The 24,641-nt window shown below is 38.6% G+C and overlaps 4 protein-coding genes across 6 annotated transcripts; 3 read left to right on the top strand and 1 right to left on the bottom strand.

Moving 5' to 3' along the window:
- Positions 1–7,771: 7,771 nt before the first annotated feature.
- Positions 7,772–23,938, top strand: LOC114534011. 3 transcript variants are annotated; one of them, XM_028555653.1, is made up of 16 exons: positions 7,772–7,904; positions 8,031–8,139; positions 8,250–8,376; positions 19,299–19,397; positions 20,454–20,538; positions 20,617–20,802; positions 20,888–21,033; positions 21,111–21,219; positions 21,380–21,463; positions 21,583–21,763; positions 21,875–21,964; positions 22,111–22,179; positions 22,264–22,333; positions 22,434–22,502; positions 22,578–22,765; positions 23,185–23,938. In XM_028555653.1, the coding sequence occupies exons 4-16, from the start codon at positions 19,357–19,359 to the stop codon at positions 23,856–23,858; spliced, it is 1,992 nt and encodes a 663-aa protein (XP_028411454.1). In that variant the 5' UTR covers positions 7,772–7,904; positions 8,031–8,139; positions 8,250–8,376; positions 19,299–19,356; the 3' UTR covers positions 23,859–23,938. The 3 variants fall into 3 exon arrangements, with proteins under 3 accessions (XP_028411454.1, XP_028411453.1, XP_028411455.1); XM_028555652.1 differs by lacking the exons at positions 7,772–7,904; positions 8,031–8,139; positions 8,250–8,376 and adding an exon at positions 20,207–20,256 and having other exon boundaries at positions 19,304–19,397; XM_028555654.1 differs by lacking the exons at positions 7,772–7,904; positions 8,031–8,139; positions 8,250–8,376 and adding an exon at positions 20,207–20,256 and having other exon boundaries at positions 19,304–19,397; positions 22,578–22,729.
- On the top strand, positions 10,965–15,205 carry LOC114533977. Its single transcript, XM_028555615.1, has 2 exons — positions 10,965–12,338; positions 12,500–15,205. Exons 1-2 carry the CDS (start codon positions 10,965–10,967, stop codon positions 15,203–15,205), a joined length of 4,080 nt encoding a protein of 1,359 aa, XP_028411416.1.
- Positions 15,233–17,207, top strand: LOC114534013 (trihelix transcription factor GT-2-like). Its single transcript, XM_028555655.1, has one exon. The coding sequence runs from the start codon at positions 15,599–15,601 to the stop codon at positions 16,634–16,636; it is 1,038 nt and encodes a 345-aa protein (XP_028411456.1). The 5' UTR covers positions 15,233–15,598; the 3' UTR covers positions 16,637–17,207.
- LOC114533978 (protein ALP1-like) lies at positions 17,197–18,365 on the bottom strand. The gene has a single exon (XM_028555616.1). The coding sequence runs from the start codon at positions 18,130–18,132 to the stop codon at positions 17,197–17,199; it is 936 nt and encodes a 311-aa protein (XP_028411417.1). The 5' UTR covers positions 18,133–18,365.
- Positions 23,939–24,641: the final 703 nt, after the last annotated feature.

A 24,641-nucleotide genomic window follows, 5' to 3' on the forward strand; every position in this document is an offset into this window, starting at 1 on the left:
GCGCACGTGATATCAACAGGTAAGTTAACGGACCAGGCAAAAGTCCATCCTTTAAGCCGGGCGCACACACAACGATTTTACGGTAGTTGGTCCATTCAGGTTTAGACATATAGGCAGCCCTTGCCCAGACACGTTTTCCTTCTCGTGGCGCTCGCGCCTCGCGCGTGTACGCGAGTCTACTTGGTCTAATATTATGACCAAGTATAGATTGCCAGTCGCCACATTTTGATGAAAACATCCATCTAGACAATCTAGACAGGAATCGGCCGACTAAAATCGTCGTGTGTGCGCCTAGCTTTATGAAATAAACAAGATTGGATTTTTATATCTACACAAAAAAGGATTATGCATCAAACAACGAAAAGGTATGTACATAAATCTTATAGGTGCTTTAATAATATATTTGCATGTGTATCTACATAGATAATATGCAAATATATGTCACATGCGTTGCCTTTGCCTTTGCATTCCGAGCCTATCGGCTTTCTACTTATAAATACTTATGTGCTAAAGCTTGTAATTGCGAATTATCTGACAATATTCTTTAAACTTTAACGTTGGACTATGTTTTATATATTTTCACTCCCTGAATGATTTCTATATTAAGCGATTGAATTTTGATACGGCATGTCACAACACAATCTCATAATTTATAATTGTACATGTACAATACAAAAAACAAATTGTGGCATACAGGTGAAAATATTTGAAAGTTTCCATTTGGCTTAGGGTTGTACAAATACTTTCGTTAAATATGATTCAGCTACAACTTTGAACTAAAAAATAACAGGGCTACACAATAGCCCTGAAAATCGTAATGAGCGTGATAACTCTGGATAACTCTAACATTGACCTTATCATGATGCTAATAAGTTTAACATTTGCCTTATCATTTGATAATTTTGAGCAAAGCTCTCTTTATTATTGTATAAATGTGTACCAAATGGCACTGAATAGTCACAATGCATATCGATGACTTATATTTATGATGATTCCTCTGATGTAAAGCCATAATATTTAAAAAATATAGCATCTTAACATTGATCTTATCATTATGCTAATTAGCTTAACATTCACCTTATCATTTGATAATTTTGAACAAAATTCCCATTATTTTTGTGTAAATGCGTACTAAATGTCACCATATAGTCACAAGACATATCGATGAGCTATATTTATGATGAATCTTCTGATGTAAAGCCATAATATTTAAGAAATATAACATCTTAACATTGACCTTATCATTATGCTAATTAGCTTAACATTCACCTTATCATTTGATAATTTTGAGCAAAACTCTCTTTATTATTGTATAAATGTGTACCAAATAGCACTAAATAGTCACAATGCATATTGATGACTTATATTGATAATGATTCCTCTGATGTAAAGCCAAAGTATAGAAAAAATATAGCATTTTAACATTGACCTTATCATTATATTTTGTTGTATAATTTTCACTCCCCCCTGGTAAATGGTTCTTTTGCAACAAATAGACTCCTTAAGTAGATAAGTTGAAAATAATGGGAAAATAAGAGTGACATCTTAACATTCTACTTATCATGTAGTGTGGACGCGGACGGGGACGGGGACGGGGACGCGGACGCGGACGCCAAGACTATAGCAATAGCTCTCTTGCACTAAAGTGCAGGCGAGCTAATAAAATGGCATAAAAATAATGTAATCTATAGAAAATAAAAAATAATGTAAATAATGTAATCTAATATGCACGAAATCGATTATATCCATGATTTCGAACCTTCGCGTGAGCGTGTTCTGTTTCGCTTCATTACTGCTCCAGAAATTTGGACTACTAGAGAACAATAAAATAGAGCAGTTCTTAGGGCGGATCTAGGTTAGCACAGTAAGTCACGTGAAGAACGTATTTTTCACAGTGAAACGACAATTAATTTTTCAATTATCTTAACTTTACTAAATTTATCTTTACTAAATCTGAATAGTTAATTTTTTTTCAGGAGCCAGAACACTGAACATCAGTAATTGGCCGATCGGAGTTGTGTAATTCTGAGTTAACTAGGATTTAACTATGAAACATTTTAATGGATTTTAATCCCACCATAGTCCAGTGTGAAGGGTTCAGTGTCGGAAAGATCCTGTCTGAAAGTACATATACGAGTGACCACGCGAGTGACCTATCCTAATCTGCCCAGTGCCCACGGCTTGTCCTGAACACGGAACGCGTGTGAAACGCCTGCTGGAACTTCTTACTTCTGAGTAATTTTGCCACGTTTAAAGTCTTAACTGCGTGGATGAACTAAGCTACAATTAAGTGAACTTAAAAGACGGTTCACATTCAGCAATGGTTCTGTTGGCACAGTGACGTTATCGTGCGTGAGCACAGTGTTTGAACAGAACTGCTGACGTTTACTGTCAAAGGTCAAAGCACAGTATTGAACAGAACTGCTGACGTCTATTGTCAAAGGTCAAAGAACAGTATTTCCTGTTGCACAGACAACAGGTCAAACATGGACGACTGTAAACGGAAATCGCTTCTTTATCTTTTTGGTTTAATCATCAGAAATAAATGAAACTTCGGTAGACAGTCTAATGTCTTGACTTTCCCGTCACAAATACCACTATCATTTCCCCCGCAATAGTCTGGCTGAAGGCCGGTTTTCACTAGCAAAGTTACTGTGCGCACAGTATGCTTTGAACGAAGTGTGTGCAAATGTAAACACCTTTCAAAGACTTTGAGGGAAGACTTTGAAAGGCTTTAAACGAAGTGGAGCGTGTTCAAGTTTGAGCAGGTGAGTTTTCCACACTATATTGCGGGGGAAATAAGAGCGGTATCTGTGACGGGAAAGTAAAAAAAATTAAAATGTCTACCGACGTTTAATTCATTTCTGCTGATTAAAACAAAAAGATAAAGAAGCGTTTTCCGTTTACAGTCGTCCATGTTTGACCTGTTGTCTGTGCAACAGGAAATACTGTGCTTTGACCTTTGACAGTGTATGTAAACGTCAGCAGTTCTGTTCAAACACTGTGCTCACACACGATGACGTCACTGTGCGCACAGAAACTTTGCTTATGTAAACCGGCCTTAAAACTCAATGTAATTAGAATAAACTAACACTCAAACACCTGGGCAATTCTTTCATAAGTTTTTAATTAACATATTGAACAGTAATATTATTATTATAGATAAATTTCAACATATTGCACTAAATTCTAATATTCGAAAAGTCCCTCATACAAAACCAGTTCACTAAGTAATTTTGAATGGTGTTAATCGCGTTTTGACAACAACTGCTTATAGAATTGCAACATTATTTTATCTTAAACGAGTTAAGTGCCACAGGTATATAGCTCGTGATCCCTGCGCGTTCTCATAAAGAATTAAATATTTTGTTCTTTTAAAGTAGAAGACGTATTATCATTTATCAACTATTGATCCTAACGAAATAAATAGCTTCTTCCTCAAAAGTGTTAGTACTGACCCTCATCATACTACACCAGAGTTACTTCGCTTACTGTTAAAATAGTTCTGAGATATCTTCAAAAACTAAAACGAACCAGATAATCTCCCGTACTGCTTTATTTCGGAAAGAGTTTGCATTCGAATTGGCAACAATCCTCACCCAAATATGTAATATTTCATCGAAAGTTGCCCATGTCCCTGTAACCACTAGGAAGTTAATAATTATCATACATATCGGCAGGCTAGTTACGCTACTGCTGATGAATTAGAACAAACAGATACGGATCTATACTTGACCTAAAATACTGTTGAGCCTATATCCAGTTTTGCATGTTCATTAATTTCTTATAGCGTCAGTATCGAATTTCTTTAAAACATACAGCCAAGTCGTTAAGTTTTTATTCTTGTCTGCAAAGATATTGACGTACGAAGCCTCAATGAGTGCTTACTGATTCTGTTAAGTATAATTCAAATATTCAAAAATTTAGTGGCAAGGGCATGTAGATTGAATAGTTAAACACATAAACTACGGCGTTTAAAGGTAAATAATTAGAGGAAGTTATAAGATGACAAATACATCGCCTAATTTTTAGAAATGCAAATTTGAGAATATTCGATGCCAATTTGTCCTCTTTAACGTCATAACTTTTCAATTATTTTTAGCCGTACATCACCTCCCTCTTTATAAGTGGCCATTTGCATGTGACGCTCCTTGATGCATGAATATTTTTGGAAAGGATCTCCAACGTGCTTGCTGTTTGAGTTTAAAATTCGTATGTAAAAAGGGCAGAGGTATACAAGATGGATCGGATCCAGTCACAAAATACTCCAGCTCCTTAGGACCGCAAACAAGACCAGATGTGACATTTTTCAAATAAAACATACTACCGCACTAAATGCTGCAGGATAAATTGCTTTCGGAGTATTTGGCAGGACATAAAATATTTAAGCGATGATTTAAGTGAGCCCGTATAGGGCAAGTTTTTTTTACCGACTGGTTATTTTGTGTTCACGGAAACGCATGTAGAAATACATTAAAATATTTTTCTATTTCTTTTGTAGTAGCTACAACTCAATTATGCAAAATATTTTAAATAGATATTTAACTCGAGTATAAGTTATAATTTCTCATAATATCATTTAGCTACAACGAACGATGAACGACGAACGACTTTATTATACTTTGTGCATAAGGGAGTTATTATTCTCCATTATTTAAAATCCCATTTAAAGATCCCACACTACCTCCTCCGCTGGCCCTTTTCGGGCAAATATGGCGAGCGGCAATATTTTGCCTCTCTAGTGCCTGTGGAGGAGATAGGATCCCACATATAATTTTGTTATTTTCAGCTTCATGATGTATTAATTATTTACATGCGCACGTGTTCTCAACAAAGTGCATTTTTAACGTTCTTGTTTGCACATAGACAAAACACTTCATAAAATAGTGTTGGCGCACAAGGATCTCTTGCTTTATTTGCACAAAGGCCGTGGAATTTAACGTCTGCAGGTGCAACCACACATCTTTCAGATCATAAAAGAGCGCGTCTCATCCATTAGTTTCATTTCAACGAAGACTGCTGCTAACTTCACGCTAAGAAAAGAAGAAGAAGACGTTTAAATAGAAAATCTAAAAGATGTTCAAGGTATTTACCCTTGATTGATTTGTTTTGCATTGTATAATTACTTAGTGTGGAATATAATTGTATTAAGAAGTCGTTTTGACGTTTGCGATAAGTGTGAATATATCTGCATGTCATTGCTTTTTGGTGGAACTCAATTATATAACAAATAGCATGCGCCTATAAAATTAATGTTTCAAAAACGTTTACAGGTCGATGAGTTCCCTTTACCGAAACGCTCATGCTTGCTATACACACAGATTTTAAGGTCATGTGTACGAATTTCAGCTTAAACATTGTCGATCAATTATCTGGTAATTTATCAGTGCATGGAGTGCCCCAAATAAAATTCAATATTGGTCTTACAGAAAAAAATGATGGAGGGTTATAACTTAAGCAAAATTAAAGGAAATTTGAAACATTTAAATGGTTTTTCATAATATTTATTTTAGATCGGTCTGCTTGTTGTTGCCTGCTTCATATTATTCACAAATGCTGAAAACCGAGTCTATGAAAGGTTTTTGAACGCTGACGATGAGAATGGTGTCGGAAACAGGTATGCTCGTATGTTATCATATAGCTACTTAATCTCTCCCTGAATAGTGTTTTTGACATTGTTTCTATACTCATCGATTTTCGTAAATGACTTTCGTAAATTCATGCATGAGCAGTAAAATTTATATTTATATTTTTATTCTAGCTACTATATATAATCATTACTGACTGTGACTATGGAATGTAAAATGTGCATAAATTTAAAATATAAGTACAGTAGACCCTCACTAACTCGAACTCCCAAGGAGAAAGAAAAATTGTTCGAGCTAGCGAGGTTTCGAGTTAGCCGGAGTTAGTGTCAGATTATTTTTATTATAAGTTATCAATACAGTAAGGTATAAAATTCAATCGAATCATTAAGGGATACTCATGCCTACCAATATGAATTGGACGACGTTTTAAAATTAAAAAGATCGAAACAATACAAAAGGAACTAAAAAGGCTAGATCAGTAACGACAGTGGTACACTGAATCAGTTGTTGTTGTTGTTTCGATAGAAATGCAAGTTTGTTGTTGTTTCGATAGAAATGCTATGTTCTCACATTTTAAGTCTTGACGATCTGCGAAACCAAGACAAAGTTCGAGTTAACCGGATATATTTGGCCAAGGGAAAACAAAACTTGTTCGAATTATCGAGGAGTTCGAGTTAGCGGGGGACTACTGCATGTATTGCCTTTGACAAGTGCCATTTATAAACTAGTTAAGAAACATATTATATAATGTATTTTCGCAGAGATTTTGCACTTCAAAAACGTGTGAGTGAGTATACATTATGCACTACTGATGATGGTGGATGCGACATCCGGAGCGTCAAATCGCACTTAAAGAATGGGAAAGATAAGGTGTATTGCAAGGACGTTGTAGGCCGCTGCGAGGCGTACTACCGCAGTTAGTTTGAATCCTTGGTGGAAAAGATGATTATTATAAAGATGAAAGGAATTTAAACAATTTCAGTTAACCATTTAGATTATACCGTGATAAATGTTTAAAAATTTAAGCATGTTGATTTTAAACATATAGCTATGTAGCTAAGTTAAATAAAAATATATAACTTCAATAATATCATTTATTGTTTTAATCCACAGCAGAATAAAAGTCCTTTAAAGTTTTTTTTGGACGAAGAGAGCCCTGGAAATTTTCTTGAATTGAAGAAAATATAGTGTATTGACTAATCATTTATGAAGGGCTATAATTTCATGCTAAGAGCATTATGTGACTAAGGAATTATAAAAAAAAGTCGCATCAAAACTGTAACGGCCGCAGCACAAGCTGTTCGAAACGACGACGATTTTGCTAACATCACGATGCGTTTTAGATTTCGAAGAAACAAATTCAGGGAAACATATTTCACAGGCAAAAATTTAATAGTCTTGACCAAGTAACAACCTTACTCCTCCAGAATCATTAAAGTTGTCGATTATAGTTGTCGTAAACTGAAATAACGAATATATAAAACTAAGTTCATGCATTCCTAATTACAATTATATACCAGCTAAAACTACTATAACTGTATCTTAAACTAAAGGAATAATAAGCTATACAGATTACGAATACGTATCACATGCACCAAAAAATTTTCTAAAGCACCTCAATCTTATCATGCAATTACTAAGACTAACCACCCGTTCCGCGTGTTCTAAATCACATATAATGAGAATTCTAAGTTTTAGAACATCGGATATATGTGACATGGGATGATCATCTGAGCCATCTAACACGTACGTTCGCTGTTTGCTGTACTGGGAACGAGCTATTTGTTATTATTGCGTATTATAAATTCTAAATAGAAGTTCGCCAAAATGGCGGATTCTTGCAAGCGTTTTAAGGCATGCAAAATTCGCGTTAATACGCAGTCAACAAAGGGAAAAAAAACTACAAGACATGTGCGTTTAAATTCAAAGAACTATTGCAAGATTTCTCAGGAGTCAAGTTCGAGTAAGCAGAAGTCTTTCACAACGGGAATGGAAGAAGAACATGTTGATGGTTCAAATATCGACGATATAAATAGCAGCCATGAAAGTGATGACCAAGCTTTTTCTAGTCTTTCACGATATCACTTGCGCCGGGTGAAAGAGTATCACAGTTGGGAAGATGTGAGGGGGTCTCTTTTGCAAGCACGCATTGAGGAAGAAGCTTTTTGTGAACGAAATATAATGTGCATCGAGTGCCATAACAACTTCGCTGTTTGTCGCTGCGTGGATTGTGGTCCTAGACAGTTGTTTTGCATCAACTGCGCGAAAACTATCCACGAACAACGCAACGTCTTTCACCTACTTGAAATTTTCAAGGTGCGTGTGATGTTTTTGGCGTAAAATATAACATATTTCAATATCTTTTATATGTATATTACATATTCAGAACTGACCCTACCCCAGACCCAACTGTTTAAAAATTAATGTTGCTTATTTTCTCAGGATGGTTGTTTTGTTCCTTTATTTGTTAATCATGGTGTTTTGACTCTTGATCACCAAAGAAATTGTCCAACTGCACAAGCACAAAACATTATTTGTATTGATGAAAAAGGTGGGTTTATTGGTACTGTGGATTTGATAACTGTATTCAAGTTTGTTTTCAGTCCTAAAATAATTGTGAGAAAAGTTCTGTAAGTTTCTCCTTTGGTGCATTTTTATTAGGGCATCAACACTTGAAATGGATCAACTTTTGTAACTGTGAAGATGCTGCAGTTACACTTAGCTTGTAAAGTTCCAATTATGGCCAGGATCAGCTGTTAGACCTCAGGTTGCATTTCATTTTAAGTTGGTTATGTTAGTTTTGAAACACCTACTTGTAGGCAAGTTTAGTCCTAACACCTTGACGCCACGCTATCTAACGCTTAATATCAATCAGCATGCTCGTAAAATTAAATGCCTGCGGGCAGTAGATAATAGTAAAATTGCGTGACTCAAGGAAGATCAAGGCACTATTCAACGTGTTACTCCTAGTAAGAGGACATCAAAATTTATGTCGGTGGATTTAGTATAATTTAGAATTTCTATTCACGTTCGTTTGTGTACTTGTTTCGGTTTCACGTTCTACACAAAAGCAATAAAGTCAACGTCGGTGCGCGTGGAAACCAAAGTAAGTACATATTGATCTTTCTTCAGTACTAGTACAATTGTTTGTTAGTTAGGTTACTTGTAGCTTGCGTTTTAATTTGGTATTCTGAACTGGTCAAATGATTTACCACGTACAGATTTAGACTTAATTTATAGTGTATTCGATAGATTTACTTCTATTCATATAGTCGCATGTTTTTTATGATACTGCACGAACAATGAGTTATTGTGTTAATATTAAGTACTAGATAGATATTTTTTGCATTGTCATGTTATTTAGTTCGAACCGATTTCCACGATTAACAATTGCCACAATTCTGTGTCAATTCACGTCTATCAACCCACGAACGTTTGGATTAAAGTTATAATATTTTACTTGCTCGATACTCAAATTCTGTCGAGTTCGATTTGTCTGCGCACCGTTCAACCCAAGTGTTGTCTCATTGGTTATTGCTAAGAGTTAATCGTTTCGTTCTACCATTGGGATTAACATTTAAGTTCGAATTTGTTTCACACTGAAAGAATTTGAAGAATTTACCTCTCGTTTCGTGCTCCGGGCACTGAGAAGGAATGCCAGTTATTTCCTGAGAACTTTATCTTAATTTAAAACGTCAAAATCACTCAACGCGTCTTAATGGACTCGGATATTGAACATATCATGGATCAATTAAAAAAGGCGAGAAGTATTGCAAAAGGAAACGTAACGCGAAAGGCTAATAAAGTCAATGAGATACTGACATCATGCGACAATGTCGATTCTGTAAAGGAAATTGCTAAGGAACTAGATGAAGTTTTAAAACATTTCGAAGTTGCGCATGAAGCTTACCATAATTTGCTCAAAGAAGAGCATGAAGTCGAGGAATCTAAATTGTATTTTAATTCGGTTAACGAACTCGTTTCGGAGCATAGGACGAAAATTCAATCGTGGCTTGAACAACCGGCTATTCAACTTGGGCAAGAAAGCCAAAACCAAATTCAACCAGAGGATTCTATTTCCACTGCCGGATCACACAAGTCGTCGCGTTTTCAAACACGATCAATCGCTACCTCAGTTAGGAGTTCGTCCAGCGCAAGGGCAAGAGCTGCCGCAAAACAAGCCGCGCTTGAAGCGAAAGCGAATGCGCTTAACAAACTGCATGAACTTCAATTGGAAGAGCTCAAAATAAAACAGAAAAAATCCCAAGTCGAACTTCAAGCAGAAATAGCTGCCGTGGAAGCAGAGAAACATGTCTATGAACAATCTGAAGCTAGTGATGTTAACTCCAACCGATCTGCCCGTTCGCGTCACGTTGCGGCGAAGTCGATTCAGCAACACGTCCGCGCAAATAAACCAGCATCTCTCAAACCACATGCTACAGAGAATAGCCTACGACAAAGGGAAGCGTTCAATAGTCAGCAGCTAAACCCGACTACTCCGGAGTGGACTCCAGCCAGTGCGCTCCCTCATGATCACTCGTTCCAGCGTCTAATGGAAACCCAAGACCGCCAGAACGTTGTTCTTCAACAGATGATTCAGCAACAGATGCAAGGTGTAACAGCGCTAACATTACCACAACCTACCATGAAGATCTTTAACGGAGATCCTATCGAATATTGTGACTTCATCCGAAGTTTCGAACATCTTGTCGAAACGAAAACGCCAAGTTCCAGCTCCCGCCTCTATTACCTAGTACAGTACACGTCTGGGCCGGCCCAGGAACTCATGAAGAGTTGTTTGTCCATGGAACCAGAGAAGGGTTACAACGAAGCAAGACGTTTACTCAAGGAAAGGTACGGACAGAGTTTTCGAATAGCTGCAGCGCATATAGGAAAACTGACAGAAGGACCACCAATCAAGGCTGAAGATGGAAATGGGCTTCTCCAGTTTTCAATCCAACTGACAAGTTGCACCAATACCTTGAAAGAAATCGGCTCCCTGACGAAACTGGACCATCCCGAGAACCTACGAAAGATTATTAACCGCTTGCCGTTTGGAATGAGACTGAAGTGGCGGGATGTTGTCGATGGGATCGTAGCTAAGCAAGGCCGAGATGCCACGATAAACGATGTCACAGAGTTCGTAACGGTTAAGGCAAGAGCAGCTACCCACCCAGTCTTCGGGAAGATTGTGAACGAAAACAAGGGAAGACAAGAGGAAACAAAGGGAAAGAGAACGCATGACAGAGAGCAAACGGCTTTGCAACCCAAGGAGACCAGAAAGCGGGTGGCAAAGACCAAGACGGCAGGACATACAAGAATATATGTCCCTGCAATGAAAACCACTGGCTAGCTCGTTGCGGAAAGTTCAGGAAGATGTCACTTGATCAGCGAATGGAATTCGTGAAGAACAAGAGACTTTGTTTGAATTGCTTCAACGCTGGACATTTTGTACGCTCGTGCCCTAAAGAGAGTTTCTGTAAGATAGAAGGATGCACCGGTAAACACTCAACGTTTCTACATCCCAAGTCTACACCTAATGATCACGAAGACAAAAAACCCCTTTCAAATCAAGCTACAAAGGAAGAAATTGAGGGATCAACGAATTCTGCCAACAACGGTTACGTAAGGAGATCTCCAAATAGGGAACAGTTGAAGAAGTCCTCGGTCACGGGTCTAGCTGTAGTTCCGGTTCGAGTTAGAGTGAAAGGTTGCACCGAAATGGTAGAAACCTACGCGTTCTTGGACTCTGGCTCAAACACCTCCTTTTGTACAGAAGGCCTTTTGAAGGCATTGAACAACGAAGGAAGAAAGGCGAAGTTGTCGCTGACAACGATGCTCGGCGAAGGTGCCCCAGTTGAATGTTCTCTCGTCGAAATGGATGTTTTCGATCTGGATCAACGAAATCATGTCGATCTCCCTAAGGTTTATTCAACCAAGAGCCTGCCTATTCGCGCAGAATGCATTGGGAGGCAAGAAGATATCGAACGATGGCCATACCTAAAAGGCATAACAATTCGACACATTGATGCTGACATAGGCCTCCTTATCGGTAGCGACGTTCCAGAGATGCTACAGCCTGAAGAAGTACGGATGAGCGAGAATGGGGGTCCTTTTGCCACAAAAACACTATTCGGATGGGTTCTGAATGGACCGCTGGGTAGAGAAGATGTCGACGTCCCGACAGCAAATCCCGTTCAAGCAGACAGCACACTGGAGCAGCGCTTCAAAGAGTTTTGTAATATGGAGTTTAATGACGTGAACCATGAACTCGAATCGACTATGTCACAGAATGACAAAAGGGCTTTGAACATAATGGAAGGGTCAGTAAAGTTAGTGAATGGACACTACGAGATTGGTATGCCTTGGAAAAATTTCCCACCTTACCTGCCTAATAATATGCCTCAAGCCCAACGACGTCTAGGATCTCTTAAAAGGCGACTTCAACAAGATCCATCACTTCTGGAAAAGTACAAGAAGTTTATGGACAATCTATTCTTGAACGACTATGCAAGAAAGGCTACTACACAAGATATCGGTCCGCTGAAATCATTCTGGTACCTTCCCCATCACCCGGTGTTCCACCCGCAAAACCCCGAAAAGATTCGCGTCGTGTTTGATTGCTCTGCCAAGTACCGTGACACCTCGTTGAACGACCAGCTGTTACAGGGGCCGGATCTTACGAATACGCTCGTTGGCGTGTTAACGAGGTTCAGGGAAGAACCGGTGGCGATGATGGCGGACATCGAGGCATGTTCTATCAAGTACGCGTTCCTTCAAGTGACTGCGACGCCCTCAGGTTTCTGTGGTGGCCCGACGGCGATCTCTCCAAAGACCCAGAGGAGTATGAAATGCGAGTGCATCTTTTCGGCGGAGCGTCATCACCAAGCTGTGCCAACTTTGCACTCAAGAGGACCGCCAAAGATAACCAGGCTGAATTTGATCCTAAGGTTATTGAAACCGTAGAAAGGAACTTCTATGTCGACGATTGCCTTAAGTCAGTTAGCGAAGAAGAAGAAGCTGTTAATCTGTCACAGCAACTACGTGAGCTGCTGGCCCGAGGAGGTTTCAAGTTGACGAAATGGCTGTCGAATTCAAGAAGGGTCGTCGAAGCGATCCCCGAATCTGAAAGAGCATCTATCGTCAAGAACCTCGATTTCAACTGTTGGTCTGTCGAGCGAGCTCTGGGAACGCAATGGAATATATCATCCGATCAGTTTGGCTTCAGCATCGTTATAAAGGACCGTCCTCCCTCGAGAAGAGGCATATTGTCGATCATTAGCTCGGTGTACGATCCACTCGGGTTCGCCGCCCCGTTTGTATTCCAAGCTAAACTTATCCTTCAAGACCTTTGTCGCATGAAGCTAGGTTGGGATGAAGAAATTCCCGAAGAACATCTCAATCGCTGGCGATCGTGGCTCGAAGAACTGCCAAAGTTAGAGCAACTCGTAGTCGACCGCTGTTTTAAATCCCAAGATCACGGAGAGATTAAAACAATCCAACTACACCATTTTGCAGACGCCTCGCAACACGGTTACGGCGCTGTATCGTACCTAAGAATCGAAGACGAAGGTAATAAGGTAAAATGTTCTTTCGTGATGGGCAAGTCCAGACTTGCACCGATCAAACCACTTACTATCCCAAGAATGGAGTTATCAGCTGCAGTCGTAGCGACGAAATTAGACGGAATGTGCCGACGAGAGCTCAGCCTGCATATCAATCAATCCTTCTTTTGGACCGACAGCACGTGCGTGTTACGGTATATCGAGAACGAAGACAAACGATTCCAAACATTTGTAGCGAACCGAGTCGCTGCTATTCACAACTCGTCTTCCCCGTCTCAGTGGCACTATGTGAACACAGAGCTCAACCCCGCGGATGATGCGTCGAGAGGAGTTCAACCGGATGCCCTCGAACGATGGATTAATGGTCCAACGTTCCTTTTAAAGCCATTCGAAAACTGGCCAACGAGACCAGCCGACTTCAATAACGCTGAAGATACAGATTTAGAAGTGAAGAAGCCTTCTGTTTGCTCGACAGTCGCCAAAGAATCCGATGAAAATCCTATCGATTCGATCATTGAACGCTTTTCATCTTGGAATCACCTCAGAAAAATCATGGCATGGATCCTTCGATACAAGACCAATTTGCAACGTCAGATCAAAAGACGAAGGGCCGGGGAGCCAGTAGCGAACGACTCCAACGGTACATATACTCCCATCGATGTAGAGGAGCTACGGAATGCTGAATCTGTGATTCTAAGGCACGTACAGAAGAAGTGTTTCGAGGAGGAACGAAAGATTCTCCGCGAAGTCAACAGCGAAACAAGTCCGAAGGACGCAAGGGCGCTAAAGAAGAGCAGCAAAATTTTCAAGCTCGACCCAATCTTGAAACATGGGCTCGTATGCGTTGGAGGTCGCCTAGATCGAGCACCGATTGGTCAACAAGCAAAGCACCCAGTTGTTTTACCGAAGAATCACCACGTCGTAACGTTGATCGTGAATCATCATCACAATCTTGCCGGGCATTCTGGTTTAGAGTATACTTTGTCTTTAATACGTCAGCGTTATTGGATCATCAACGGCAGACAGACGGTACGCCGGGTGCTCAACCGATGCATTGGATGCAAGAAACGACAAGCGCCTGTGAGTCAACAGAAAATGGCTCATCTTCCGAAGGATCGAACAACACCTTCCAACCCCCCCTTTACATACACCGGAGTAGACTGTTTTGGCCCGTTCGAAGTGCGACGTGGACGAGTGACAGTGAAGCGCTATGGCGTCCTCTTCACGTGTTTGACGACCCGTGCTATCCATCTTGAAGTCTCAAGCTCTTTAGACACGTGTTCTTTTATCAATGCCCTGCGTAGATTCATCTCGAGGAGAGGCCAACCAGACGAAATTCGATCGGACAACGGAGGAAACTTTGTAAAGGGAGAGAAAGAGCTACGTGAAGCTGTGAAGAAATGGAACCAATCACAGATCAACGAATTTCTTCTACAAAAGAATGTCAAGTGGACATTTAATCCTCCCACTGGTTCCCATCATGGTGGTGTCTGGGAAAGGTGTATCAGAACCACACGAAAGGTGATCAAGGCTGTGACCAGAGAACAAATCCTGGATGACGAAGGCATTAATACATTGATGTGCGAAGTCGAGGCAATCGTAAATGGACGACCAATCACCAAGCTCTCCGATGACCCGCGCGACATGGAACCTCTGACCCCTAACCACCTGTTGTTGTTGAGAGCCGGGCCCACACTTCCCCCCACAACTACCACCAAGCAAGATGCATACAGTCGGAGATGGCGCCAAGTACAGTACTTAGCAGACGTATTCTGGCGCCGCTGGATCAGGGAATATCTTCCAACTTTGCAGGTTCGGCAGAAGTGGAATAAACGACACAGGAACTTTGCAGTCAATGACATTGTGCTGGTCCTGGATGATAAGACACCACGAAACTTCTGGCCACTTGGACGAGTTCTGGAAATTTATACCAACCTCAACGATGGTCTCGTACGCTCCGTGAAGTTGAAGACAAGGACGAGTGAGCTCATACGACCGGTGAACAAGATTGTGTTGTTGGAGGAAGCTGATGACAACCAGAACGATAAGTAGACTCTATAAGGTCGCGGTCACACTAGCGCTAGAATCGTGCTTGCTTGAACTAAATCCACTTGAATCTGTCAACAAGTCACCTTCCAAGCGCGCTTGGTAGTGTGACCGCGCAAAACGCGAAATTGCAGCACGCTTGAAATCTGATACGGTTTGCTTGAAATTTCAAAGGCGCCGAAGCACGGTCCAAACACACTACAGGGTATGTTTGAATCGTGCTAGAATGTGAATCTCAAATGGATTATATAATTTAGCCAATGAAATTTTCAGTTTCAAGAGGGAAATAGACAGGCAATTTAAAAATGTCATAACGCGGTGGTTTCGAAATATTTTGTCTTTATCTTCGCGAGAAGCGCAAACACTGCAAAGTTGAGTAAGAAAAATTTTAAAAAAAGGATGTCGCAGACACCAGACAGATTCGATGAAAGAAACGATGCTGCGTTCTTGTTTCCGAACGCTTTTGATGGGCAGGAGAGCAATTCTGCTTTTGCTCGTGCGACGCCAGAAGCCAGTTGGATATTTGGGCGCCAACCACAACCACCGCCATTCTACCCATATTTTCCTCGAGCTCCTGTCCCACCGCAACGCGTACAATCTCTGTCTGCTCCTGGTAACAGTTCCGATGTCCCCTCGACCTGCTCGAACGAGAACAGAATACGGAGTTATTCCACAAATATTGACGAAAACGGCGCTTCATCAACAGCAAACACCGATAGAAATGGCGCCAAATCGTCATCGAAATGGGGCGAAGCGCAAACGAGTGTGTTGGTAAGCGAGTGGAAGGAAAGAATCGAGGAGGTAGAAAGTTCTAGAGCAACTGAGGCTTGGAATAAAATTGTAGAGGCAGTGAACAAGGCTGGGAGCAAAAAAACGACTAAACAATGCAAGGACAAGCTTCGTAACTTAAAAAAGGCTTACAAAGACGCAAAGACAAATAACAAAGCAACTGGAAGGCCACCCCAAACCAGCCCATACTTCGACTCGTTTGACGAAGTTCTCGGTACTCGGGCCGTTGTGACAATGCCAGGGATAATCCAGAGTGGGCAAGCCATATTTGGAGACTCGTCTTCATCTTCGCAAGACCAGTCATTCAATGATTCCGAAGAATCTGACCAAGAGTACGACAGGCGAGATGCGAGTGATTCAGAATTGGAGAGTTCTCTAAATGCTGGACCGCGGCCCAAACGAAAAGCGCCAAAGAAAGACCAAAAAAAAGCTAAGAAAGGTCGGATCACCACGGCAAGTGCGATGATCGACTTGACTGAGAAGCTAGTTGAGATGCAAAACTCCCAGTTGAAAATGATGGAGAAGGCTCAAAAGCGAAGCGAGGATCTTCTCATAAAGCTTGAAGCAGATCAGAGGAAGCTGGATGAGGAGTCTCGAAGAAGAGATCAGGAGTTTTTTTTAAGAATGGCTGAAATTATGAAAAGATAGATGATAGCCTACTTGATGAACTGTTAAAAAAACATAAACATTTTTTAATTGATAAAGATCAATATATTTTGAACATGGATTATATTCTAATAATTTTAGAAAAGTTATCAAGTTATCGTAAAGATTATTATTATTAAATATTATTGTATATTGTATTCAAAATTCATAGATTATATAATTACACGCATGGTACTACGATTGTCGTAGCATAACTTGGACATATTTAGGTTAAACTCTGTTCGATTAACAAGCGAATACGTTCAGCAGTTGGATTATGAACTATGTTTTCTTGCCGCCTTGTTTCTAAATATTCCCTGTCTACACGAATAATTCTTCGTAAAATCTCCTCGTCGTCAAACTCCTCACCAGCCTCTTGGCAAAAATTATGTAATATGCAGCATGACAATATTACGTCTGGAATGTTTTCAAACCGGTTGTCCAGCCTTTTCAAAAGTATTCTCCATCTGGCCTTAAGGATTCCGAATGCCCTTTCAACGGTCGATCTAGCTGAAGAGAGAGTCTTGTTAAATCGGCGTTGTGAACGATTAAGATTAGCACCGTTAGGGTAAGGCTTCATTAACCAAAGGTAGTAGAGGGTATGCACCATCACCAAGCAGCAAAGGCCGAACTTGAACTCCGTTGATTCTAGCAAGTGGTTCCGTTAAAATCTCACCATCCTGTGCCTTCTGAAAAATATCACTCGAGCGCAGAACTCGTGCATCATGCATGCTACCTGGATAACCAATTGCAGTGTCCAAAAACGTGAGGTTTTGCCCTACGACTGCCTGCAATATAACACTATAGCGATGATGTCTATCGAAATAGTCGAAAGGCTCCTCCGGTGCAATAATTTCAATATGGGTACCATCTATTGCTCCGACTGCTTGCGGGAACCTGCAATCATCTTGAAATACCGCTAACGCTCTCGTAGTTTCATCACATCTGACGGGAAATTTGATGTAATGCCTTGACAAGCGATTAAGCGCTTGGCAAAATTCCTTCGTGATTGTGACACAGGTCGACTTTCCAACATCGAAATGAGCAGCGATAGCGCGAAAGCTTGAACCAACCGCCAGTCGCCATAACGCAATAGCGACTCGCTTATGGGGCGGGATAGCCACCCGAAAAACGGTGTTTTCCTTGGCGATTTCTGGGGTCACAAAATCTACCAGTCGTAAGAATGTTTCTTTGCGCATACGAAAATGCTGCTTCCAGTAGCCGGATTGACGTTCGTCTCCAAATATCACCTCAAACCAACCCAGTCGTGGTCTTGGAATCTCCCAAAATTGGCGTTGATTTATTTGACTTACGATTCTAGCAATAGCCATTATTGCTAGTGTTATGGTCCGGACGTACTGAAAATACATTATATTTTGGTTGATTCCTCGCAATGCAAGAAACAACCGTCTTCTCCTTCTAACAAGCGATCTGCGTCTAGCAGAAGCGCGCTTTCTTTGGTGTTGGTAATAAAGCAATAGCAAGGACTCGTTCTCCATTTTGAGCGCCAAATATTTAAAACTGAAACCCTATATGAAATCTACAAAATTATTTTTAATAGACTTTAGATTATTAGATAATTTATCTGTCAACATCAACGAGCAAGCACGCATACGTTTTCGAGTGTGACCGCGAGGTGCTTGGCTTACATTCCAACACGAGATTAGCAAGGTGTTCACGCAAGCACGCTAATCCGGTGGTAATCTTCAAGCACAAGCGCTAGTGTGACCGCGACCTAACATGCATGGACCTAATAGTCACAATTAGATCAATATTGTCCAGTTTGTCTCTAGTAGATAATCTGTGTTTTGTTTCAAAACTTTATGTGTTAGAACTATAGGTAAAGGCTGCTCATGGTTCCGCCTTTAAGGGGCCGGAATGTTAGTTTTGAAACACCTACTTGTAGGCAAGTTTAGTCCTAACACCTTGACGCCACGCTATCTAACGCTTAATATCAATCAGCATGCTCGTAAAATTAAATGCCTGCGGGCAGTAGATAATAGTAAAATTGCGTGACTCAAGGAAGATCAAGGCACTATTCAACGTGTTACTCCTAGTAAGAGGACATCAAAATTTATGTCGGTGGATTTAGTATAATTTAGAATTTCTATTCACGTTCGTTTGTGTACTTGTTTCGGTTTCACGTTCTACACAAAAGCAATAAAGTCAACGTCGGTGCGCGTGGAAACCAAAGTAAGTACATATTGATCTTTCTTCAGTACTAGTACAATTGTTTGTTAGTTAGGTTACTTGTAGCTTGCGTTTTAATTTGGTATTCTGAACTGGTCAAATGATTTACCACGTACAGATTTAGACTTAATTTATAGTGTATTCGATAGATTTACTTCTATTCATATAGTCGCATGTTTTTTATGATACTGCACGAACAATGAGTTATTGTGTTAATATTAAGTACTAGATAGATATTTTTTGCATTGTCATGTTATTTAGTTCGAACCGATTTCCACGATTAACAATTGCCACAATTCTGTGTCAATTCACGTCTATCAACCCCACGAACGTTTGGATTAAAGTTATAATATTTTACTTGCTCGATACTCAAATTCTGTCGAGTTCGATTTGTCTGCGCACCGTTCAACCCAAGTGTTGTCTCATTGGTTATTGCTAAGAGTTAATCGTTTCGTTCTACCATTGGGATTAACAGGTTACACTTGCTGAGACACTTCTATTGGAATGCCATGTATCGTTAAAGAAATTTTGTGATGTGTTGGGCCTCAATAAGTCCAATATGCTTCCTGTTTGGGTATGTTATTTTGTTATACATTTGAAGCTGAGTAATTCCATGCTATTTCAACATCATTCAGAACAAATTCTTGACACCTAACCTTTCCAAATACTTTATGTTTATATATTTTCTAAATAGACAATTCTTGATTAAAATATAATAATAATATAGCATACTGCATACCAAGTATAAATTATTATATACTGTGTAATATTTATCTGTGTGAAAATGACATGGGATTAACTATATAAACTCTAAATGCTCTAAATGACAATAACTTGACTGTTTTATTAACACTTTGATGCTTGGAATCTCCATTGGACAAGTAAAATCATATAGGGTTAGCCAGAGTAAAATACTAGAGTCATGCCATGGGCATTAAATAGATAAAGAAAATAACTATAATTTATTACATATTATTGATTCCAGCTTTAATGAGATATTTCAATTTGTTTGATATATAAGACATTAAATTATATTTGCCTACTAATTATGATGTTAGTTTGGTTGCCAGCTAACTAGTATACAGTAACTATAAAGTCTACAGAGTGCAGATACTCATGTTCCGAGCGAAGTTTAAAATTTCATAATTAGTGGACGTGCAAATATACACTTATTTACATATCACACAAATTGGAATGTCTCGTTAGCAAACCATGAAATGAAGTGAGAAACTAGAAAATAAGTTATATATACATGTGAAACATATTAAAGATTTCTTTTGTGTTATAAAATAATCAATGTTATGTCATATATGGTACACTTTAATTATATACCATAGATAAATAAATTTATTCATACATTATATATTTTTTTGGTTTTCTAAGGTTAAGAATCTCTATAAAATATTGAATGATGATTCTTTTGATGAATTTAGGTAGGGGCGTATTTTGGTTAACTGCATGACACAGTACTGTTCTTGTCAAATATTTTATTTTATTGTTTTTGCAACTTTTTATGATAAATTTTAAACTTCAATTCTATATATATATATATATATATATATATATATATATATATATATATATATATATATATATTTACAATACCAACAATAATATTTTATTTATGTAGATATCACCAACATTTGTTCAAAACAATGAAACAATTTGTCTTGCAACAAAAACCTGACAATGTTTGCCCGTTATGTCCTTTGCAGGTATAGAACTCCACAGGTATTTTTTCTTTTATGTCACATTCTCCTTTTTGTATTTAACATATTGTGATAATTTTGTAGAGTGAAACTGATACTGACAAGAATGTTGCCATTGAGTGCATGGATGGATGTTTTGGGCTTGTGAGAAAAAAGTCTGCTGGTGCGAATCTTTTACCTGCCAGACACAATGGTACATTTTTTGCCAATCAGGATGATGTCGATAGCTTTGTTGATGACAACTCAAAGAAGGCAAAGCAAGCCCCTACTGTAAGTGGTTACTGGTGATTGTACTGTAAAAAGTAGTTTTGTTGAATATTATCATTATTATAGAAGAATCCACTGTTTTTCCTAGGATTGCAATGAATTTAAATCTGGTGAGGTTAGTAACATGTTACGATCCAAAGGAAGAAATAAGCTTTTTGACGAGAAGGGAGTGTTTGGTAGAGTATGCAGACATGAATACCCAAGGGGATTTATGAGTATCAAACATGGAGAAAGGTGAGCAAACAGTCATCAAATTAAAGTGCAAGTGTACATGTTGATAGTAATTTAGTGCAACATACTGTATATTTTAGGATAGCATATTCAGTGTATGAGGTTAAAAAGCTTCTGTGTCATTATGATGAGGATACTGATGTTAAAATAATGTATGACATTGCATGTACTTTGTCTGCCCACCTAAAGGTAAGGTATAGGCATAGCTGCCTGATTACAGTTTAAATTCTAAGAAGAAGTAAAGTTCTGTCATTTGGAGATGTAATCTCATGTGCAATTTTACATGTATTGAATATTTATTATATATGAATTTCAATATCCATTTGCATATATATTTTATTTTTGATAGAAAAACGAAGAGCATACCATTCTTGGACGCATTGACTTGGCAATTCCTGTTTTCCATGCATATGGACATAAATCTTCTTGCCAGGTCAATATATGGTTTAGAAGTTGTCGGTTTTGTTATCAAAAATTTAATTGTCATTCTTAGGTGCAGTAATGCAGTATGTCGCATGTTGTTATTTATCTCAGAATTGTCCCGAAATGTAGGTTGCTTTTGGTCCTAGAAGAAAGGAGGGATTTGGCCTTACTGACGGTGAAGGAATTGAAAGACTTTGGTCTTACCTCAGAGGATTTTCATCAATGACAAAGGAAATGACAGCTGGTCGAAGGGTTGACGTATTAACAGATGCGCTTCTTCACCATGCAAGACATCGTCTTCTACAGTTTGGCTAGTTGAATATTTCTGCCTTGGTGGATTTATGCCACCAATATCATTACAGTATTGGTAATTTTTTTGCGACTATATATTTGTAATTCAATGCTTGATTTTTCCCCACAGGTCCGGCATTGTTGTCTAAAATGCAAAAAACAAAGAAACTAATGGAAAACTCAGTAGTACAGTTGGAGGAGATCTTTTCAGATTTAAAAGGTAGAACATCTTATCTAACATTTGATAGTATTAAACAGTTATTGGATGAGGCTTTTGTATATGCGGAAAATTTCAATGTAAGTGTTAGTATCATAGTGCTGTCATAGGTCGAATTACGTTATAATAGAAAAGTCTTTCAATTTCAGTTTCCTATGGTACTGATGTAATTAACTCTTGGATGAAAGCAGAAGAGAATATGTTGTTAATGAGAGGCAGTATGTACCAATTATAACGTAAGGAAATACCGTGTTCATTTGTAACAAGATGTGTAATATTATCATAAACTGTTGATGTTGTAGAGAGAAAACCATCGCCCATGTCGTGGGAGGCTAAATACGTACAGAACTTAGTTTTCTTGCAGGAACTGAGGTTAGACTGATAATGATATATTTTGTGCATTTCCTGGCTGATTGTTCATTTATTTTTAATTAACAAAATATTTTCTAATACTTATAATGGTATGCTACAGACAAGGCATTGCTTCAACAGAAGCTGAAAATCATGAAACCATAAACGAGCTTGTAAAGAGGAAGAAAGCGTAAGTATTGGAACTAGCGACCGAATAGAATTGTTTTTGGTGTTAAAAGTCATATATACCTTTATGTAACTTCAGGATTTTAAAAATTGTCATGGGAATTGAAAAAAGCTACAAGGTTCACCCAAGATGGAGAATGGGCGAGGAGAAATTCAACGTGGCAGCATTGTCTGTTCTTCGGGATAGGCGAAACCAAGCATTAGAAAAATTATACTCACTTGCAGTCGAACGTATGTTCTTATTAAATTTGAAGCGAAAATATGCAGGTATTTTTTTTTTGCTATAACTCAAATTGTGATCGTTTGATGATCCAAGAATTATGCTTGGTTGTTTAGTTTAGGTTGGCACCATATAATTATCAATTAAGCGGACTAGTGATTCAATATAAACTGCCTTTTATTCAAAATGAAGGCAAAACAAAATAATGTAAACATTAAAAAGGCTTGCGTCGCGTAGACGCGTACGACCCCTTTAGTAGTCATATGTTATAATGGAAGTTGAAGTTCGTATGCTAATACTGCAATGGTAAAACTGTTTTAAGTTTTCAACATGTTTATTCACGGTGTGCCGTATCCTATGAATCGACATTACTTTCATTTGTAATGATGAGCTTTAATTTAAAATGGGAATTCCCACTCTAAGTTTGACATGACTCATTCGTTTGTGTTTTTTTATCGATTAATAGACGGCCAAGCAATTGCAGAGAAAGTTTCTAAGCAGATAACACAAAGGACGAATTCTGCTAAAGTAGTTGTTGAAAAGTACAACGCTAGCCTTGCTGCTTGGAAAGACAATGTAACTGGGTTGCCAGAAGAGCTAGAGTTTGACAAGGTAAAAGATCCAGAATCCGACCTATATAAGGATTTCAGAGAAAGCACTTTGAGTGAGGATCAAGTTCCATATTCTGTGAAGAAAAGCGCAATAGATTTGCATAATTTCATCGAAAGATGCAAGGAGGAAACAAGTTATTTGAAAACTGAAATGTGTAGGCTTGTTACGTATCACCAAACCCAAAAGTCAAGTTTTTTAGAATGGCTGAAGGACAACAATGACTCGTCATCAACCGTACTCATTCGAGGAATTCGGTGCATACTTCAAAGAAAGATTCTGGAAGAGGAAAACAAACTAATTGTTCTTGGTGCAACGTTTGGCAATCACCTACCAGATAATGTATCATCGTCCATTCCAAAAATCGAATGGAGTCATGAAAGCACCATGCCCTCTACCAAACACGTTTTCGAGAACTTGGATCAACTAGATGACCAAAGGGAACAGAGTGAAGAACAGGACGATGAGATATTGTCAATTTTAGACAGTTCAGATGACGAGGTTGAAGATGAATCTGAAATGGATTTCTAAATAAATGCAAAGCTCTCTGTATCATTTTGCATGATGTTTGATGTACATAATAGGTTTTTTAATTATATATCTTGTCTATACAATCTGATTTATTTTTAGTGCACAAGCATAGTCTCCGTCTAATGTGTGGAAACATGCATGTTTTAATTTATTAAAAGAAAAATTAAAAAATTATATAACAACAAATATTAAATTAAATTATTAAAACAATTGAAATAATTTGTCCCTCGCATATTACGCTTTAGTATAAATTTCCAGGTGACTATTGATTTTTCCTGCATCCTCATTGCTCAAAATTCACTGTGTTTGAAGTGATAGTCTCTTGTTGGTGAATATAGCTCTGTTGTTTTTTTAAATAAGAAATTTGAATAATATTCTTGTATGTTTGCTTGGTGACATCAATAATTAAATTAGCTTGTGTAAGTGCACCACCTAAGTATTTTTAAAATACAGCAAGTTTAATGCAGTGTTAAATACTTACGTGGGGTACCTACAAGTTAAATTAATTAAGAAATTTGAAGTAATAATTTTCTTGTATGATTGCATGGCGACTTTAGTAATTATAATAACTTGTAGGTACACCACGTAAGTATTAAATACTGCAAAGCTTTCGGTCCGTTAACCGTCAAATACTTGTCTAGGGCGCGCGCATTAATTAGATGAACTAAATGAAACCGTTAATTAAATGAAACCGTTTAATTAATAGCGCGAGCAAACTAATCACGACTAACATGATATTTAAGTGACGCGCAAACGTGTATTCAAGTAATTGCACTGATGAAG

The sequence above is a fragment of the Dendronephthya gigantea genome, unplaced genomic scaffold, assembly GCF_004324835.1.
Source record: "Dendronephthya gigantea isolate DGI-Jeju-01 unplaced genomic scaffold, DenGig_1.0 000096F, whole genome shotgun sequence".
Classification (NCBI taxonomy): domain Eukaryota; kingdom Metazoa; phylum Cnidaria; class Anthozoa; order Malacalcyonacea; family Nephtheidae; genus Dendronephthya; species Dendronephthya gigantea.

What these genes read in the sequence shown, in the direction of transcription:
- LOC114534013 (XM_028555655.1), top strand. Translation starts at nt 15,599, where the DNA reads ATGTCGCAGACACCAGACAGATTCGATGAAAGAAACGATGCTGCGTTC.
- LOC114533977 (XM_028555615.1), top strand. Translation starts at nt 10,965, where the DNA reads ATGTCACTTGATCAGCGAATGGAATTCGTGAAGAACAAGAGACTTTGT. An exon ending in CGATGATGGCGGACATCGAG is followed by an intron (nt 12,339 to 12,499) that starts GCATGTTCTATC and finishes TTTGCACTCAAG; the next exon opens with AGGACCGCCAAAGATAACCA.
- LOC114534011 (XM_028555652.1), top strand. An exon ending in ACATCGTCTTCTACAGTTTG is followed by an intron (nt 21,764 to 21,874) that starts GCTAGTTGAATA and finishes TTTTCCCCACAG; the next exon opens with GTCCGGCATTGTTGTCTAAA. An exon ending in GATCTTTTCAGATTTAAAAG is followed by an intron (nt 21,965 to 22,110) that starts GTAGAACATCTT and finishes TTTCAATTTCAG; the next exon opens with TTTCCTATGGTACTGATGTA.
- LOC114533978 (XM_028555616.1), bottom strand. Translation starts at nt 18,132, where the DNA reads ATGGAGAACGAGTCCTTGCTATTGCTTTATTACCAACACCAAAGAAAG.